At 40.5% G+C, this 20,216-nt stretch overlaps 1 protein-coding gene across 1 annotated transcript in view; it reads right to left on the reverse strand.

The window, feature by feature from the left end:
- Positions 1-2,133: 2,133 nt before the first annotated feature.
- Positions 2,134-20,216, reverse strand: part of FAM47E (family with sequence similarity 47 member E) — a 32,419-nt gene continuing 14,336 nt past the window's right edge. Inside the window, exons 4-8 of the mRNA XM_015138495.3 lie at positions 16,206-16,359; positions 13,238-13,438; positions 6,749-6,904; positions 4,656-4,733; positions 2,134-2,535 (exon numbers count right to left, since the gene is read on the reverse strand). Coding sequence (XP_014993981.3) covers positions 2,470-2,535; positions 4,656-4,733; positions 6,749-6,904; positions 13,238-13,438; positions 16,206-16,359 — 655 coding nt within the window. The 3' untranslated portion in view covers positions 2,134-2,469. The remainder of the gene's footprint in view (positions 2,536-4,655; positions 4,734-6,748; positions 6,905-13,237; positions 13,439-16,205; positions 16,360-20,216) is intronic.

Consider the following 20,216-nt stretch of genomic DNA (forward strand, 5'->3'; position numbering starts at 1 on the left):
AAGTGGTTTTGTTTGTTTCTTATGCTTTTTTCTTTATGAAAAAAAAGTAGATACTGATATTGGGCATTCAAGAGGCACGTCATCTGAACTCCATATTCTAAGAGGCACCTGAACTCCCTGACCTATGGGGGCAGAGTCCCCTTACACTGTAGGAGCTGGAAATGCCATATACTACTTTTCTCTGCCTACCTCACTCATAGGCATGGATCTGGCTCCACCAGTCAAGTGCCTCATCAGAGACCCTGAGATGAGTAGGAAGAACCCACACTGGACATGGATGCTGCTGCTGGTTAAGGTGCTGACACTAGTGTTGTATCTATGTATTGGGGGAACCAGCCCCCAATATTTCAACATAGGTTCTTTTCTATTTTCCCTAAGTGTCAGCCGGTCTGAGAAATAAAGAGAAATAGCACAAAGAGAGAAATTTTACAGCTGGGCCTCCGGGGATGGCATCACATATTGGTAGGACTGTGATGGTGATCCTGAGCTGCAAAACCGCAAGTTTTTATTAGGGATTTCAAAAGGAATAGGGAGTGGGTCACAGAGATCACATGGTTCAAAGGGTAATAAAAGATCACAAGGCAAAAGGGCAGAGCAGGATCACAAGGCAAGGGCAAAATTAGAATTACTGATGAGGGCCTATATCCCACTGTGCATGCATTGTCTTGATAAACATCTTAACAGGAAACAGGGTTTGAGAGCAGACAACTGGTCTGACTAAATTTACCAGCCTGAATTTCTCAATCCTAGTAAGCCTGAGGGCACTGCAGGAGACCAGGGCACACTTCATCCCTTATCTCAACCGCATAAGACAGACACACCCAGAGCGGTCATCTATAGGCCTACCCCTGGGAATGCATTCCTTCCCCAGGGTTATCAATTATTAAAATTCTTTGCTGGGAAAAGAATTCAGCGATATTTCTCCTACTCACATGTCCGTTTATAGGCTCCCTGCAGGAAGAAAAATATGGCTCTATTCTGCCCGACCCTGCCGACAGTAGGATCTTATGGTTATCTTTCCTTGTTCCCTAAAAATTGCTGTTATTCTGTTCTTTTTCAGGGTGCCCTGATTTCATACTGTTCAAACACATATGTTTTACAAACAATTTGTACAGTTAATGCAATCATCACAGGGTCCTGAGGTGACATACATCCTCAGCTTATGAAGATGATGGGATTAAGAGATTAAAGTAAAGACAGGCATAGGAAGAATTAGTATTTTCTATTTTTCTTTTTGCTAGTCTATGTTTTCTGATTTTCCCAATATAAGCATTAACTTTTTTTTAGAGACAGGATCTCACTCTGTCACCTAGGCTGAAAGGCACTGTCACAATTATAGTTCACTGCAGCCTTGAACTACTGAATTCAAGCCATCCTCCTGACTCGACCTCCCAAAGCACTGGGATTATAGATGTGAGTGGTCACATCCAGACAGTATTAACATTTTTAAATAAAACATAATTTTTAAAGGTAATTGAAATACATGTCATCTAGAGTTTCCATTAAACCTTCTGACCTATGCCCTTATGTTATAGATACACATTTATTATCAACACTAACATGCCTGTCTTAGTCCATTTGTGTTGCTGCAAAGGAATACCTGAGGCTGGGTAATCTTTAAGAGAAGAAATTTATTTGGTTCACAGCTCTACAGGGTGTACAAGAAGCATGGTGCCAGCATCTGCTTCTGGTGAGGGCTTCAGGATTCTTCCACTTGTGGCAAAAAGCAAAGGGGAGCTGGCATGTGCCACTTTTTTCGCTCACATAGTGAGAGAACAAGCAAGAGAGAGGAGGAAGAGCCAAGCTCTTTACAATAACCAGTTCTCACAGGAACCAAGAGTGAGAATTCACTCACTCCTGTGAGAACGGTACCAAGTCATTCATGAGGGATCCACCCCCATGACTGAAACACCTCAAACCAGTCCCCACCTCCAACACTGGGGATCAAGCTGCAACATAAGATTTAGTGGGGCCAAACAGACAATATCCATCCATCGCAATGTTGACAAAAGGAAAAAATATCTCAGTAAATTTAATTCAAAATGAAAGAAAATTATATTGTAAAGGAAAAGGAAAGGAGGTACTCACTCAATACCAGGGGAAGAACCTGGGAAAAAAGCAATAGAGTAATTCTGTTTTTATTTATGGCTTTATTTATTTTTACAAATAGTTGATATACCTATATAATATTCACAGTGCTACAAAAATGTGAGAAGATTACATGTGAATATTGATCTCATAGGTGATAAAGTATACAAAATGTTGATTAACTGAAGCAGAAATCCACTGAGAAATGTTTATAACCATCAGGTACTACGTTTACAGATGTTGCCAAGTCAAAGTTGAACATCCACAGTGGGACACTCATCATAAATTCTGTTTAATCTTTAAAAGGAGACAGAGAAAAAGCCAAGTATGTAGTAATAAAATCTGCCTAATCATTCTCCTATGATTCTTCTATGCTTGAGTTCATTTTATAGGAGTCTTATTACACGCATGTTTACATTCCTTCCCAATATACATATTCTCAAGGAACTAAAAAAAAATGAGAGAACCTTCATTAGACTGACAAACAAAACTTGTACAGTACAGTCCTCCCCACAATCACTACCAAACCCAACTCAAAATTTCACACTCTAATATATATCCTTACACTACGCAAAATCACATGTTAATAATCCGACCAAGATAGATGTTGGTCTTTGGAAGGTAGTCACACAGTATCAGAAACACTCAGATGGAATTCACACTTGTTCTGTGCCCCAGTCTGGCCCAGCCCAGCTCAATACAGCCTTGTGCTGCCCATCCCTGCTACTAAGGCTTGGGACCCATCTGTGTAGCAGAGGGAATGAGGCTGTGGGTGATGCATCAAGTAGATAATCCAGCAGCAAATACTGGAATGTGTAGGTAAGTGTGTATGTTCACATAACATATGTGAATGTATATATAGAGAGGAGGTTAAAAAAAGAATGTTCACATATAGATTTAAGTAAGAAATAACTGTGTATACACACATATATATTTATATACTCTATGTGTGTATATGCATATATATCTTATTCCCTGTGATAGAGTCTCTTCTCTCTTTCAGTTGAAATCTTATTGATAAAATAAGAATATAGGATGTAAGAATAAAGGGACAAAGTATTGTAGGGTTTTGAGTGACAGGTGTTCTCAGAGGACTCTGTTGTGACCAGGGGCATAATTTCTCTAGTCAATGTGACTGAAAAGAGGACAGCCAGTGTGTCAGGCATGCTTCCTTTTGCCCAAAACTGAACTAAATGTTCATCAACAGCATGGACTGAATCAACAGGAGACACATCAAAATGAAAAAAAGAAATGTGTTTGCCACTAAAAATGTTAAGATACAAAAAGTAATATCAACAGCAAATAAGGATTTATATATACACACACATATACCACAGAAGTACATCTTCATATATCTAATATGGACATGTAAACACATAATTATGTAACATTAAAGCTATATATGCATATTTTATATTTTATATATTATATATAAATATAGTTATGCAAGCCTCATATACAGATTAGGCAGTTATTTGTATAAGTATATTAAATATATCTAGCAGACCTAGTATTGATGTTCAAACTAAAGGAGTTCCTCCAAACCAGTTCTATAATGGAGTTTCTCAATCTCAAATCTCCATCTCATGCTCTAGACTTGCCTGATTTAACTTTGAAACTGGTCTGATTCTGAACTTGGTCCTACATTTATTTAATAGCAGTATCAGCTATTGTTAGTTCTATCACTCTTGGAAAAACAGAAATCAAATCTCCCATTTCCAGGAACTTCTGACCATCTCAGTTGCACTGTTCCCTAAAGACCCCAAGGTACGTGCACACAGAGGACAGTGGACAAATGCATGACATTATCAGCTATGACTTCAGCCCTAGATGCCCATCTTGTCTCCTGCTGCAGTAACAGGGCTGATCTGGGCACACTGCTTGAGGCAGCAGGCCCTCCCACTCCATGTTCCCTTCTGCCAACCTACCACCCCACCCCTGTTACAAGTGATTGTCCAAAGGGGGACCACATTGTGTGGAGATGCTGGGGCCAGCTTTACAAGTTAGTAAGGGGAAACCAGGAGGCAGAAAAGAATAAAGGAAAAAAAGGCAGACGACACTGGCCAGGCTCCCCAGGAAGTGAACTTTTGCCTTAGCCCGTTTCCACTTGAGGCAGAGCTAATAGTGCAATGATAAAATTGCAAATCCCAACTCTATTTTGTCCTAACCCAAGCCACAGCTCTCTGTCCTTAGACAAGGATGTAAAGGAGACTTGAAAACATCCTAGAGAATTCAGGGTGTTGAGTAACAGTTGGAATTTGCAAGGTCCATGCCCTGCACATAGACCTATTGAGGCCAAACCCAAGGAAGATGAGTCAAAGACCAGCAGGGAAATGGTATCTCTGACAGTAGCAGAAACCAAATAGGCAGAATAAAAAGGGCAAAATGCCATATCCTATCTCTGAGTCCCCGTCTGGGGAAAAGCACGCCCTTTCTTCCAGGGGCCTGTCTTGGTATGTGCCTGTGAAAGAACTATTTGGGTTTGTCAAGGTCATAACCTCTTCCCATCAACAACTGTGAGCCACGAAGCCCCTCAGCAGGGCCTTCTGAAGTAACCCTTTACTCACACGTGGCATCCTGTAGCCCCTGCTTAGAATGAAATCCTTAAAGGCAACTGTTCCGTGAAGGTCTGCAAGTAACTCCTCCTAAAAGAGTACCCACAGAAGAAAGGGGTCCGCCATCAGAAGCTTGATCTCGCATTTGTTCTCATTAAAAGCATTTAGCTCTTTATAAAGTATCTCATTTTAATCCATATCCTTCTTGTTTTTGAATATGTGTGTAATGTTCCTGAGTTGATGAATATGAAGGCTTTTAAAGGCGTCCAGCTTTCTCTCCTTCCCCTGCCCTTTTCCTTATCCCCGTATTAAGGATGGGCAATACATTTTAGCGATTAGACAATTATTGACCTATGATGTCTGGAATCTAACCTAGTTAAGATTAACAGTATATCCACAAATCATAGATCTTAACTTCAAAGGATATGACAATCAAAAATGATTTGATCAGTCCCAACATCTGTGATATTTATGCATCTTTTTAGTTTTTCTTTACATTTATTTTAATTTAAAAATTGGATGCATAAGTTTACATAATTGCAATTCAGTACTTTAAGATCATTTCACCTTCCAAACGAAATCTATCAAGAATAGTCAAAACTCATGAGTCCCCAGAAAGACAGTCATGTTGTCATAGTACTTACCAGTACCCCATAGTGCCTGTGTCTTGTAAACTGGGGTGCCACAGTCTAGTGGTACCACCTATAGTTGATAAGGTAAATCATTCCTCAGGCATTAAAAAGGTGTGTTTTATAAAAATTATTGTAGAACAATTCCATTGTTATGAATACTTCCTGTGTCTAAACTGCCTGATAAACAATCTTTTACTATATGAGTTATATCAATTATATTTCCAAAATTTAAATACTACTATTTCATTCGCTCACTGTAACCATTTTGGAAAACATCTTTATAGCATTTGTCATCAAAATGAAATATGTTTTGTAAAACTTTTGAAGTCTTTAAGACTTAGTCATTAAGAATATGTTTTTAAAAAGAGAACTCTAGACACCTGAAAGCAAAAGTTTGTAGCTATTTTTCTTTTTAAATATTTGAGAAAATGATATTACCTTTTATAATAAAAGTGTAACTGGAATAGCTTTATGTTATATATTAAATTCACATAAACTTAGGCTCTCCAAAAACCATACTAAGAAATTCTGCCAAACATTATTTACATAATTTTGAGATTTATATAAACATGTAGTGCTCATAAATTTGTGTCATACCTCACACCTGAAAATAAGAATTTATATTCAGTACTGGAAAAGATTAAAATGACCATCCTTCCTGTCCTAGCTTTCCAATCTGAAGAAGACAATTGATGAGTGATTACTGATGAATAATGAGTCTAATTCGTATTGTATTTTGCTTTCTCAAAGTGTTTTCACATCTGTTATCTGGGAGAAGTTTGGGGTCTGTTGAAAAAGAGAAGAGGTTTGCAAATATCCTCATTTAGAGTACTATGCAAGTGTTTCATCAATATTTCCAAATTTCCAGGGCTATAATGAGTATCTTCTTTCCTTTAGCTACTTTTACACAAGAAATGAGCAGGCACACAGCTTATCTGTAGTAAAATTAGAGCACATCCTTGTTGTGTTTGTTGCTTTGCAATATCAAACAGTGCTTAACCTTTGTCCCCTTCCTCTCAGACAGATCCTGCAACTCGAATGAATTGCCTAAAAGAAATTTCCTAGCTGAAATTTTGAATGTTTTGACATTCACCCATAGCTGATAGGAAACAAGCTTCACATTTTGTTACCCAAAGAGAACTCATGACATCACATCTATTCTGGGCACTGAGGTGGTCCTACCAAGTCACACTGCCCTTTGAACAATTATCCTTGGAATAAATTGTTCCAAAAATGTTGAAATACCATGAGTAGAGGTGTCATGTCTACCACAAAGCTAGGAGATTCCACGTCTTGCTTATTACATATTCTCCATAACATGACTTGGCTTTCTCCTTGCTGAATTCAATATGCAAGGTGGAGGGCTTTCAGGAGCCTTTGTATTACGCCACAGAGTCTAGTTCAGTACTAGGGTGGCAGACACACTGTGGTCATCTTAAGCTCAGATGATCGAATCTCAGTATAAATACATACCTGTTCCTGCAGCTCCTTTTTAAAATTCTCCTCTTGAGCTTTATGTGAGACCTCAGGGTCAACCAGAGGCTCGTCTGCTCTTTGCTTTTTCCACAACTTGGGGTTCAAATACCACACTCCATACCTCATCTTCACCCACTTTGGCTTACAAGGATTCTATGGAGAGTAACACAATTCCCAGTGCCATTGATTTTTTGTTTGTTTGTCATTTCAAACATCTAAAGCTCAGCTTAGGAGAGCAAGATCATTACTTTGGAATTTAGGTTGGCCCTTGCCAAAGTATTTTGTGAAGTTTCAGCATGCTTTGATTTTACAAAGTAAACATTAAAGTTCATGATTTTAAAAATAATGCAGTGGTTAATAACACGGCCTTTGGATTTTGACAGACCAGGGTTCAAATTCAGCTTTCCTCCCACTCAGTAGGTGTGAGATGATCAAATTACATAAATTCTTCATCTGTAAAATGGAGATAATAATAGTATACACCCCCACAGGGCTGTTGTGAAGATTAAAGGAGAGAATGTATGTAAAGCAGCTAGAAATCATGTAAAAATCACATGTTTTCCCCTAGGGTAAAGACCTTGAATAATACTCAGTCAATCAAAATAGTAAGTTATTAGACAGTATGAACCCAGCACGGTGCTCAGCCTTGCACATGCTACAATATTGTTTTATCAAACTGCTAACACCAAGCTTTTGCCTTATTTATTTTTTTCTTTCTTTCTTTCTTTTTCTTCTTTTTCTTTTTTTTTTTTTTTTTTTTTTTTTTTTTTTTTTTTTTTTGAGACAGAGTCTCGCTCCGTCGCCAAGGCTGGAGTGCAGTGGCGTGATCTCGGCTCACTGCAAGCTCCGCCTCGCAGGTTTACGCCATTCTCCTGCCTCAGCCTCCCAAGTGGCTGGGACTACAGGCACCCACCACCACGCCTGGCTAATTTTTTGTATTTTTAGTAGATACAGGGTTTCACCATGTTAGCTAGGATGGTCTCCATCTCCTGACCTCGTGATCTGCCCGCCTCGGCCTCCTAAAGTGCTGGGCTTACAGGTGTAAGCCACCACGCCCGGCCGAGCTCTTGCCTTTTTAACTGGAAGACAGAAAGAGGAAAATGAATGTATCTCATTCCCTTCTTTCCCCCATTCCTCAGCGGTGCATCAAGGACGTTAGGAGAACCTCTTGTTGGTTCATAGACTGATACTGTGAATGCAATACCCTCACTGTAGCATCACAAAAGGGGGTCTAACTCTTGGGTGTTAGAAACATGAAACCACAAAGATTCTGGCCCTATCTCCTCTCATGCACATTTAAACTATGTGGCGGAATGTGTGGGGCATTCTAGAGTCAAGCCAGATACGCTCTAAGACAGAGAAAATGGGACAGAGTAGACAGGAGGGAAATCTCTTCCAGCGCTAGATTCAGCATTGTGATCTCTCCGCTCCGAGCATACAGACTGCCTTGCTATTTCCAGAGCACCCCTGTCATGCTTCTGCCTCAGTGCCTCTACACACACTGTTCCCTTTACTGTAATGTTTTTCCCCAAGACACACACATGGCTTCCTCTTTTACCTATTTCATGTCATCTTTTCAGTGGCATCTTCCCTGGCCATCCAATTTAAAAAATGGTAACCCCGGGCCGGGCGCGGTGGCTCACCCCTGTAATCCCAGCACTTTGGGAGGCTAAGGTAGGCGGATCATCTGAGGTCGGGAGTTCGAGATCAGCCTGGCTAACATGGTGAAACCCTGTCTCTAGTAAATATACAAAATTAGCTGGGCGTGGTGGCGCATGCCTGTAGTCCCAGCTACTCTAGAGGCTGAGGCAGGAGAATCGCTTGAACCCAGGAGGCGGAGGTTGCAGTGAGCTGGGATCAGTCCACTGCACTCCAGCCTGGGTGACAGAGTGAGCCTCTGTCTCCAAAAAAAAAAGAAAGAAAAAAAAGGAATCCCCCCTCCCAACACTCTTTGCCTTCTTTCTCTGCTCCATTTTACTTAATGACCCTCATCACCATTTCTATGCTATATATTTTCTGATCATTTGTCTGTCTCTCTTCTCGTCCTCTAAAATATAAGCTTCGGAAATTATTCCCAGCTACATCTCCCTGGCATCTAAACAATACTTAGGACATAATGGGTGCTTAATAAGTATTTGCTGAATGAAAGTCATGTTTCTTAACTTTGGCACTATTGACATTTGGTACTGGAGAACCCTTTGTATGTAGGGGAGTGGTGTGTGTGTTTGTGTGTGTGTGTGTGTGTGTGTGTCCCATGCATCATAGGATGTTTAGCAGCATTCCTGGCTTCTACCCACTAGATTCTAATAGCATCCCCCAAGTGGTGACAACCAAAAATGTCATCTCTAGATATTGCCAAATATCCCTGAGGTGGGGGAAAGGGGGCAAATTGCCCTCAGATATGAACCACTGAAATGAAAGAGGGAAGAAAACAGATTGGGGAAGAAAGGGGAGAAGGAGGGGAATGGAATCTACATTACTGCCACACTGAAGAACTTCAATTCTGGAATATGTTATGTTGTTGGGTAACTGGTGATCTTTCCAGACTCAAGATGAACATAATTCCTTCTGTGATACCTTCGTAAACATGCCTTCACTCCGTGCTTGATGGAATTGATTACCTCTTCCTATGTCCTGAACACACCATGACATCATTTTGCTATAATCATTTACCTGTTGACCCCACTAGGCTGTAATCTCCATAAGTGCAGGAGGCAGTCCTCCATTTTTGCTTCATTTGTTCCCAGCACTTTTGGACACATAGTGGTAGGTGCTCAGAAACCTACTACTGTTTTTGAATAAATGCATACACAAATTGACCAATTAATATAGAGGGCAAAGAAAGATATATAAAATAGAGGCACAGATTGCTGTGAGAGATTAGAAGTAAGAACAAATTAATGTCAACCAAGGGACCTAGAAAAGCTCCATGGAAAAATCAGCATATTTCCTGGGTCTAAAGGAAGATAGAACCTATGGACATGGAGAGGAGGGCACTCCAGGAATCGAGAATACTATGAGCAAAGCTAAGGTGGCAGGAAAGCTCATACACCAAAGACCACAGTTTAGAAGGCCTGAGGGTTTGTGGAGTCAGAAAATAAAGACAGGGACGCCCAGAAAATAAAGACAAGGACTTCCAGAATAGGGACCAGATTTACCCCGCCACCTTCAACAATCAAAAAAACAAGAAAAAGTACATGAATTAATACTATGCCAGACACAAGACATGGGGTAACCAAGGATAGTGATCTTTGAGGGACAAACAAGATAAGCCCCACGACTGCCCTAGCTCACTGCCTTCAGGCAGAGCCCAGGAGGAGCCCAATGGACTCTCTGAATTGAGATGACAGGACCAAGAGTCCAGACAGATCAAAGCAGAGAAAGTTTGCAGCACAGAGTATCAGAAAAGAAAGAGCTGCACAGAGAGAGAACTCCAGGAGATTTCAGAGGGTACCCCTTTGTGCATGTGTGGGAGGAAACTACCCACGGTCAGGGAAAGAACCAACCAAAAGGAAAAGAGGGCAAAGTGTCCAGCACTTTCACAGGGCCAGGAACAGTGCCTTCTTCCTCCCGGAAAACCTAAAGATCCACAGGACACTAGGCAGAACACACAGAAGGGTCTTGCCTCAATAGTAGGGAATAATTACCCCATATTACTTTGGTCTTTCCCAACAAATTTTTTTTTTAATAGAAACAAAAATCTCACTCTGTCACCCAGACTGGAGTACAGTGGCACAATCATAGCTCACTATAGCCTTGAACTCCTAGGCTTAAGCAATCCCCTGCCTCAGCCTCCCAAGTAGCTGGGACTACATGTACATGCCACCACAAGCAGTTAATTTCTAAATTTTTTTTGTAGAGACGGGGTCTCACTATGTTGCCCGAGCTGGTCTCGAACTCCTGGCTTCAAGTGATACTTCTGCCTTGGCCTCCCAAAATGCTGGGATTACGGTCATAAACCACCGCACCCAACCCCAACAAATCTTAAAAGCAAAACTCAAAAGGATCAAACTTCCAAGTAACTTGGTTGCATCCCAGAACAAAGTTCAAGAATATTTATAGGAATACAAATACTCAACACCCAGTAAGATAAAAGTAACACTGCCTAGCATCCATCGAAGACTACCAGGCACACAGAGATGCAAGAAAGTATGACCCACAATGAGGAGACAAATCACCTAATGGAAACTGACACAGAACTGATGCAGATGTTAGAATCCATAAACAATGACATCACAGCAATTGTTATAACTATGTTTTTTATGCGCAAAAGGTGAAGTTGAGACATGGAAGATATAAATTAAAGAGACTTAAGCTAAACTTTTAGAGATAAAAATTGTAACATATGAGATTCTAAAAAATACTAGATGGGATTAACGAAAGATTAGACATTGCAGGGGGAAAAAATAGAGAATTTAAAGACATAGCCATAGAAACACAAAAAGAAAAGAGAATTTTAAAAGCTCACCAGAGCAGTGGTGAACTGTAAAACAACTTCAAGTGGCCTAATTACAGGTAATCAGAGTTCTGGGAAGGGACTGAAAAACAACAACAAAAAAAGTTTAAAGAAATATAGTCCAAAATTTTCCAAATTTAATGAAAACTACAGGCCCACAAATCCAAGAGCCTCAACAAGCCACAAGTACATGAAACACGAAGAAAGATACACCAAGGTTTATGATAATCAAAATGCTCAAAACCAGTGACAAAGAGAAAATATTAAAAGCATCCAAGGAAAAAGCACATCCCAAAAAAACAAAGATGAGGATGTTGTAAGATTTCTCCTAGAAACAGTACAACCAAGAAGACAGGAAAGCAATATCTTTACTGAAAATTTTAAAACTGTGAATTAACTTTGAACTAGAATTCTTTTCCCACAAAATACAAAATTCCTCCTTATCCATGATTTTGCTTTCTACATTTTCAGTCACCTGTGGTCAACCATGGTCTGAAGTATTAAATGGAAAATTCTAGAAATAAACAATTCATAAGTTTTAAATTGTGTGCCATTCTCAGTAGCATGATGAAATCTCAAGCCATCCTTGTTCCATTCCTCCGGGATATGATCATCTCTTTGTCCAGAGTATCCACACTGTACACACTACCCACCCTTAGTCACTCAGTAACCGCCTGTTATCAAAAAACAGTATATATAGGAGTTAGTACTATCCAAAGTTTCAGCATCTACTGGAGGATCTTGAAACATAACCCCTACAGATAACAGACAACAGGTGACCACTGAATCTTTTTAAATGAGGCAGAACAAGGTGTCTGCAGACATACAAAAGCTGAAAGAATTCATCACCAGCAGATCCACACTGGAAGGAATGTTAAAAGAAGTCTTCTAGTCAGAAGAAAAAAGATACTATGTGGAAATATAGTTTCAACTTTTGTATAGTGACCCTCCATTTGCCAGTCAAAGGTTCAACTTTGGCAATAACTTCCATGGTTTATAAAGCAGTGTTTGCATAATTATTTCTACATACAGGGAATTGAGCAATTTTATTCAGCCCAGAATCAGGACAAGCAGTGGTTCAGGCCTCAGGTGTGATGGACATAACTTACCTGTCTAATACCATTTTGCATTTTACCTTTTAGAAAGATGAAAGGAAAATGGAAAAATAAAAGTGCTGATATTCATGATGAAATGCATAGTTTTCATAAACCTTATGCAATAGAGTCAAGGATAGAAACATAATGTGTGTCAAAATAGGTTGGCAAATGTGTTCAACTGTAAAGGACAAAATTAATACGTCCCAAATATTGGAAGTATAATATCAAAGTTTATGTGTAAAAGGCAGAAGACAATTAGAGATAAAATATTGTTTTTCACTTTCAGGGAAGGGTTCTCCCCTCCAACTTAGGCACTTAAATCTGTTATTGACTCACATAACTTGACTTGTGTATATATATTTGCAGTGACACACTGTGTAGAAAAGTAAATAGTAGGGGCCCATAGTACTTCCCTTTGGAACATGGCATGTTATTTCTCCTTTCTGTTACCTTGTTCTTCCATCTTTACAGAAACTTGGTGCTGAGGAAACCTGTTAATCATTAGGCAAGCATGTGGTCAAGAATGATGGTTTGTGGTCAACAAGACTCCAGCAAAAATTCAAGAATTCTTTGGACATACTATTAACAGCATTCACAATAATTAATTGCAGCATTTTGCTCTTGCAATAATAACCATTCATGTATATTTCTACTGACTTTTAGTATTTCAACATATAAAACACCTAACAAATTATCTCTGAAAATGACTATTCAGGTATTAAAAATAATCCCAAATGATATGCCTCATTTGTATAACTGACTTTATTATAGGTATTAAACATGCATTTGTTTAACAAATATTAATCATGAAAAAAATTCAAGAATTCTACTTTAAAAAACCAGTACCCATGACACACCAGAATTCAAGAACTTTAAGACTTCAATACAACTTAATTTTCTTTGATTTTCGGACTGGTCCCCTTCTGCAATTACCTGTGGTTTCTGGAGTTTCCTCTCATAGCCTGTTTTCTGGAAGAACGTTGGCTCCTGCAGTTTACTGAGCCCCACACTACGCTTTAGCTCCAGAGCAACCTGATTTGGCTTCATCGTGTGGAGCGCATCATGGCTTGGTTTGGTCTCATAGTCAATGTCAAACTGTTTCAAGATGAACTCTTCATCAATGTCTGAAATTTCCTGGAAGAATATCACATTGCATGAATTGAGGGCAATCGGTGAAATGCTCCTTGCTTTCTTCTTTAATCTAAGGGAGGTAGTTGGCCATTGCTGGGGAAAGAGGTAGCTTGGGGAGAGGTGGAAAATGCTCAGTCAGCATTTATCGAAGACAAGAAGTGTTTGGGATTTGGAGGGCTTTGTCATTAAAAGACAGCTTAGGACTTTGCAAGAAGCAGTGAGTCCCTGAGGAAAATCATGAGCCTGAGGGAAATTCAGTTTGATCGATAGCAAACTTCTTCAGCACTTTATAGTGGCGGCATCTCTAGAAGTATTTTCCAGACTTGTGTAGATATGGCAGTGTTTTCTCTGCCCATAACTCTGTATAAGGGAAGCTGCCAGGTTCACAGCTCCTGCTGAAGGAGGTGGTTTCAGTCAGCCGCATTCTGTACACAGAACAACCTTCACCATTTCCTTCCCTCAGCTACAGCTGGTGGGAGTAGAGATGGGCACATTAAGAGTAGCTAATCTGTATGCTGAGCGTTTACCTATGATATGGCTCAAGGCTAAAAGATCTTAGACTCCATAGAATCTCACACTGGAGAATAGAAACTGGAAAACACAGAGAACGAAGTCACCAGCAGCTGGCACTGTGACTGGAGTAAAATTTATAGAGAGGAGTCATGAAACAGAGTCAGGGACATAAAGGAACAAGTACAGGCAAAAGGAAGCTAAAGTAATAATGAAGCAGAAATAAAGCAAGCAGAATCAATGAGGTGAAAAATAAACAAACAGAATGGAAGGAAAAGCACAAGCCAGTGCTGTGAAGAAAATCCCGCAGGGTGATGAGACAGGGACCTAGCTCGTGGGATGTCAGTAAAGATGGGAGCTTGGTCACAGGGTCTGAAACTAAAGGCAGTTACCAGAGAAGCTAAGCTCTTATTCTAAGATTCCTTAAGTTTCTTGCCTTGAGACAGGAATCGCCTCCAGCAGCAGGAATAGGAGAAGTGGACTCTGGAAATCAGGCAGTCCACTCTGAACAGATTATGGACAAGCAGTGATTTGGATACCAGGCATACTGGGCGTCGTCTGCTTCGTCCAGCATCCCCGCTCCAGTCACCATCTGAGGAGTCTCTGTCCCTCACTCTCACTCTGTTGCAGTTGGGCTGGACACCCCCACTCTTGGCTTCAGGGTTAGGTGTGCGTCCTGGCCTAGCCAATAAGCATATTCCATCTCCTTAATCATAATGGTTAGTTCAAGCACAAGCACGTGCCCCAAGTTAGTCCAGTGAGAGTAATCCCTGGACTTTTCCCTAATGGAAAAGCACTGCTGTCTTCACACTTAGGTTGCTCGCTTGTAGGATATAAGCTTGGAAATTTTAGTGACGACTTTTGCCATTTCTTGGGGAAATATTGATTGAGAAAGAAGTCCATCTTGCAAGAACCAAGAGATAGGAACAACATCTAAAAATATTTCAGCACCTGGATCAAGCTGTGCCTGAAGTTCCTACTATATCTGGATGCTTTCCTTTTCTCTCTTAAACCAATCTGAATTATATTTCAGTCACTTGCCAATGAAGTAAGCAGCTTGATGTTTAAAAGTACTAAAAAAATACATTGACTAAAACTAACACTCAAAAGATGGGGTGGGGACATGTAATGCAAATCCTAAAGACCTTAAATCCGAGAAAAGCATCAGGTATTTAGACATCTACAGAGACTCAGGAACAGGAATAGGTGACTATATAGGTCTTGGAAGGAGCACAAGGGAAGACCTTGATAACTGAGTCAAAAGTCTGTTTATGTCAGTTTTTTTTTTTTTTTTTGAGACAGGGTCTTGCTTTGTTGCCCATGCTGGAGTACAGTGGCATGATGACAGCTCACTGCAGCCTCGATTTCCCAGGCTCTAGCAATCCTCCCACCTCAGCCTCCTGTGTGGGAGGGGCACACCACCATGCCTAGCTAATTTTTATTTATTTATTTTTATTTTTTTAAGACGGAGTCTCACCCTGTTGTCCAGGCTGGAGTGCAGTGGTGCAATCTCTGCTCTCTGCAACCTCTGCCTCCGGGTTCAAACAATTCTCCTGCCTCAGCCTCCTGAGTAGTTGGGATTACAGGTGCACGCCACCACACCCAGCTAATTTTTTTGTATTTTTAGTAGAGACGGGGTTTCACCATGTTGGTCAGGCTGATCTTGAACTCCTGACCTCATGATCCACCCACCTTGGACTCCCAAAGTGCTAGGATTACAGGCGTGAGCCACTGCACCCGGCCTAACTTTCATATTTTTTACAAAAATACAAGAGAGACAAGGTTTTGCCATATTGCCCAGGCTGGTATTAAACTCCTGAGCTCAAGCGATCCACCCACCTCAGTCTCCAAAAGTCCTGGGATTACAGGCATAAGCCACTGTGCCTGGCATGTTAGAACATTTTTGTGTGAAGGTTATAATCAAGGAGTACCTGCCAGAGTACTTCTAGATAAATCTGAGAAAAATGAGTTTAATGAGTGAAAGAGAGAAAAGAAAGTCCTGACATTAAAATGGAAAATAAAAATATGAAACAACTGCAATGATGTGAGATGTGAACATAAACATCCAAATTAGCCACAAGTTTGCAAACTTTCCAGAAATTTCATATACCAGAAATATTTCTATTTATGTATAATAGAAGAAAATGATTCCTTTATGATTTTGAGGATTTGACTTAGATTTTATTCAATACTGTTTTTTAATAAAAGCAACTTTGAGCTTGACATTTAAAAGTAGGTTTAAGTATTACCACTAACTTACAAAAGTAGTAACCCAGTTGCAGAAGTCATTAACTGCTCTGTGAACATTTTCCTGAAGACCAGGACGAGGACCGTTTTCATGGAGCAAATCCATTTTATGTGGCTTTTCTTCATAAAGCCATTGGCTTGCATTTGACACAGAAGTCTGCTTGGAACTAAAGATAATAAGATCATTAAAGAATTACAATATGAGACACAATGAATCCAAATGGATTTCAAACAGTTTTGGAGGCAAAAGGAAATCATAAAGCAAGTATTTGGTTGTTTTGCTTTGTTTTGTTTTTGTTTTTTGTTTTTGAGACGGAGTCTTGTTCTGCCACCCAGGCTGGAGGGCAGTGGCTGGAGTGGAGCGGTGCCCAGGCTTGAGTGCAGTGGCGGCTCGCTGCAAGCTCCGCCTCCCAGGTTCACACCATTCTCCTGCCTCAGCCTCCCGAGTAGCTGAGACCACAGGTGCCCACTACCATGCCCGGCTAATTTTCTGTATTTTTAGTAGAGATGGGGTTTCACCTTGTTAGCCAGGATGGTCTCGATCTCCTGACCTCGTGATCCGCCCGCCTTGGCCTCCCAAAGTGCTGGGATTACAGGCGTGAGCCACCACGCCCGTCCAAAGCAAGTATTTCTGACAGTCTCTTGCAAGCTCACATACAAATTATATTTTAATTTTTCAAAGAGCACATTCTCATTACCAATATCATAAAGACAAGTATATCATGATTACTTATAATAATTAAAACTTATATAGCATTTTACCATTATAAGTTGATTTTTAAAATTTTGAGTACCATTTATTAAAACATGTACTGGGTAAAAGCCCAAATTACTGTGCTTGAAGTCTACCAAAGCCTCAGGTAACCTTGACAAGTAGGAGTCATCCTTGACTTCTCTATCATTCCTAAAATCCAGCTCAGTTAAAGTCTGGCAGATTGTAACTGTCTCCTTCCCTCTGGACTGCAGCAAAATGCTAGTGTCTCTGCATCATCAACTCCTATGGCTCCCCCAACCTTCAACCCCCAATCCATTCCCTACACTGCAGCCCAAGCAGTCATTTCAAAATGTAACTCTGGACATATCAAATCAGCCACCCTTCATCACCATCAATAGCTTCTTTATAAAAATTGAAATATAATTCATCCACCATGAAATTCATAAAATGTACCACTTCAAAAGTGTTTGAGAGTACCCTTTTATATTCACAAAGTTGTGCAACCACCACCACTATCTTATTCCAGAACACTTTTATTGCCCTGAAAGAAACCCTGTAGCCATTAATAATCACTCACCATTTCCCCACTTCCCTTGTTCCTTCCTGGCAACAACTAACCTACCTTTCTGTCTCTGTAGATTTGTCTATACCGGATATTTCATCTGAATGGAACCATGCAACATGTAGTCTTTTGTGTCTGGTTTCTCTCAATTAGCATCATGTTTTCAAGGCTCATCCATGTTGTAGCATGTATTAGTAGTTTATTTCTTTTTGTGGCCAATATTCCATTGTCTACATAGACCACTTTTTGTTTATCCGTTCACAAACATATGCAGGTGGTGGACATTTGGGCTGTTGCCACTTTATGCCTGTTAAGGACAATGCTGCTATGGACATTCATGAACAAGCTTTTGTGTTCAACAGCCTCTTGCTATTCCTCCAATAAAGACTTAAATCTTGACACAACCTCTAAGGCTCTGCATGGCCTAGCTCTCCAGGTTCTTTGGGACCCACCGCCCTTTTTCACTCTCTGAACTCCAGCCAATATCGCCTTCTCTCAGTTCTGTGAATTCATGCTGCTCCCTCCAGCCATTAGGCCTTTGCTTGAGCTGTTCCACCTGACTGCAATGCTGTCACCATTTCCTTATCCCCTTCAAGTCTCAACATACATGTGCCTTCCTCGGGGAGGCATCCCCACAGGCTGTCCCCTGAGCCTACTTTTTATTCATAGCCCCTGTACCTTTTATTCATAACACTCATATTAATTTATCCATCCATTAATTCAACAAATATTCAGTAAGCATCAACTATGTGCCAGGCATTAGAATTGAAATGTAAATAAAGTTAAGCCCCTGTCCTCATAGAGTACACAATTGAATAAGAGAGACAGATAGTAAACAAACATATGCCAGGTGATTATAAGTGATATAGAGAAAGCAAAATAGGACAGGAGGGATGGAGAGTGGTGGTAGGGAGCATTTTATTTATACAGAGAAGTTGTCTCTATTAAAGTAATATTTGACCAAAGACCCAAAAGAAGAAAGGGGTCAAACCATGTAAATGTCAAGTCATGCAGATAACAGACAGAAAAGAATGGTATATGGAAAGACCTGAGCTGGGAGCGTGCTGAGCATGTTTGAAGAATACAAAGTCCCATGGAGAGGAGTAAAGAGTAGAACAGCAGAGGATGAGGCTTGAGAGGTGACAGGGACCTAATCATATAGTACTTTGAAGGCAGCTGTAAGGACTTTGGATTTTTCTCAGAAAAATAAGCAATTGGAGAATCTCAAGCACTGGAATGACATGACTTGACTTATGTTTTTAAAAAGATTATGTCAGCTACTGTGTGACAGACTTGAGAGAGGGGGTTTGGGTGGAGGTCACGAGACCAGTTAGTAAGCTATTGCAATAATCCAGGCAAGAGGTGATGGAATCTTGGAATAGACTGGTAGTAGTGGAGAAGGTGAGATTCTGGATACATTTCAAAAGTAAAACCATTATCATTCGCCAGCAGATTGCAACTATTGTTCCAGAAAAAACTGGAAAGATGGGGTTCCTATTTACTGAACTGGGGAAGACAGAAGTAGGAATAAGTTTAGGGGAGAAAACAAGAGTTCAGTTTTGGGTTTGTCTAGTCGGAGATTCCAATTATACATCCAAGGACAAATATTGAATTAACCATATACAGATGGACCAGAGGAGGTCACTTGGTTGTGAGTAAATGTGCTGAAAAGCCATCAAAGACCAAAGTACTTCAAGGCTAAAAGGTAAAGAGTGGCCAGTAAAAGATGACTACGGAGAGGTCCATGAAAGAGGGATGTTCCAGAAGCCAAGTAAAGAAAGTGCTAGGAGAAAGAGGACATAATCAATTACGTCAATTGCTACTATGTATACATCAAGTATGGTGATCCCTGAGAGCCGATTAAGTAACATAGAGGTCAATGGTGACCTTGGCTAAGGTCAGGTTCAGTGGAGTGGTAGAGATAAGAGCCTGATTGCTGTTCGGAGAGAAAAAGACTGAGTGAGTATGAATGCCTCTTTCAAAAAATTTTGCTCTAAAGGAAAGGAGAGATTATCTGGTGAGGCGGAGTTGGTGTCACTTGCATCCTGCCAGGACCTGGAGGTGTTCATCAACCTGGAGGTTCATCAAATATATGTTCAAGAATTTTTAATCTCCAGCCATGCTTCCCTCTGTCCCCTCTGAGAGGTCACACTGAGTGGGACTGAACATTCTAACCCTCTAATCACTTGGTCTTTCTGGTGACCAGCCACATTCTAAGACAATCTAGGTGCCCCAACCTGAGTACCTCATTAGCATAAACTCTCCAGTGACTAAAAGGGGCTCCTTATGAATAACAAAAACATTCCTGTCACTCAGGAAATCCCAAGGGATTTAGGAGCCCTGTGTCAGTAACTGGGGACAAAGACCAAGTATATTTATTATATCACAGATCCCTACATACAACATTCCTCTCGCTCCCCCACCCAAGTTTTGAGCAACCTGAAAAACAATATGGAGAGCAAAGACAATAGCCAAAATATCCCCTTCACTGCTAACAGCAGCCATGATAGACGACATGGCTTTAGGTCCAAGAGGACTTGCTAATTGACACCCAGAAACTGGCAAAGACTTCCACCCAGTCTCCTGCAGGGCTGGACCAGGACAGTCCTCCCCTCTAGAATGGGGAAGCAAGGAGAAATTATGCTTCCCATGGGCCATCTTGCTCCTCATGGAAGAAAGGCAAAACTGAGAGAAGCACATCCAGTTACCCTTCCTATTTTTACCAAGTGGTGGACTGAAGAGCCAGA

This window comes from Macaca mulatta, chromosome 5 (assembly GCF_049350105.2).
Source record: "Macaca mulatta isolate MMU2019108-1 chromosome 5, T2T-MMU8v2.0, whole genome shotgun sequence".
Lineage (NCBI taxonomy): Eukaryota > Metazoa > Chordata > Mammalia > Primates > Cercopithecidae > Macaca > Macaca mulatta.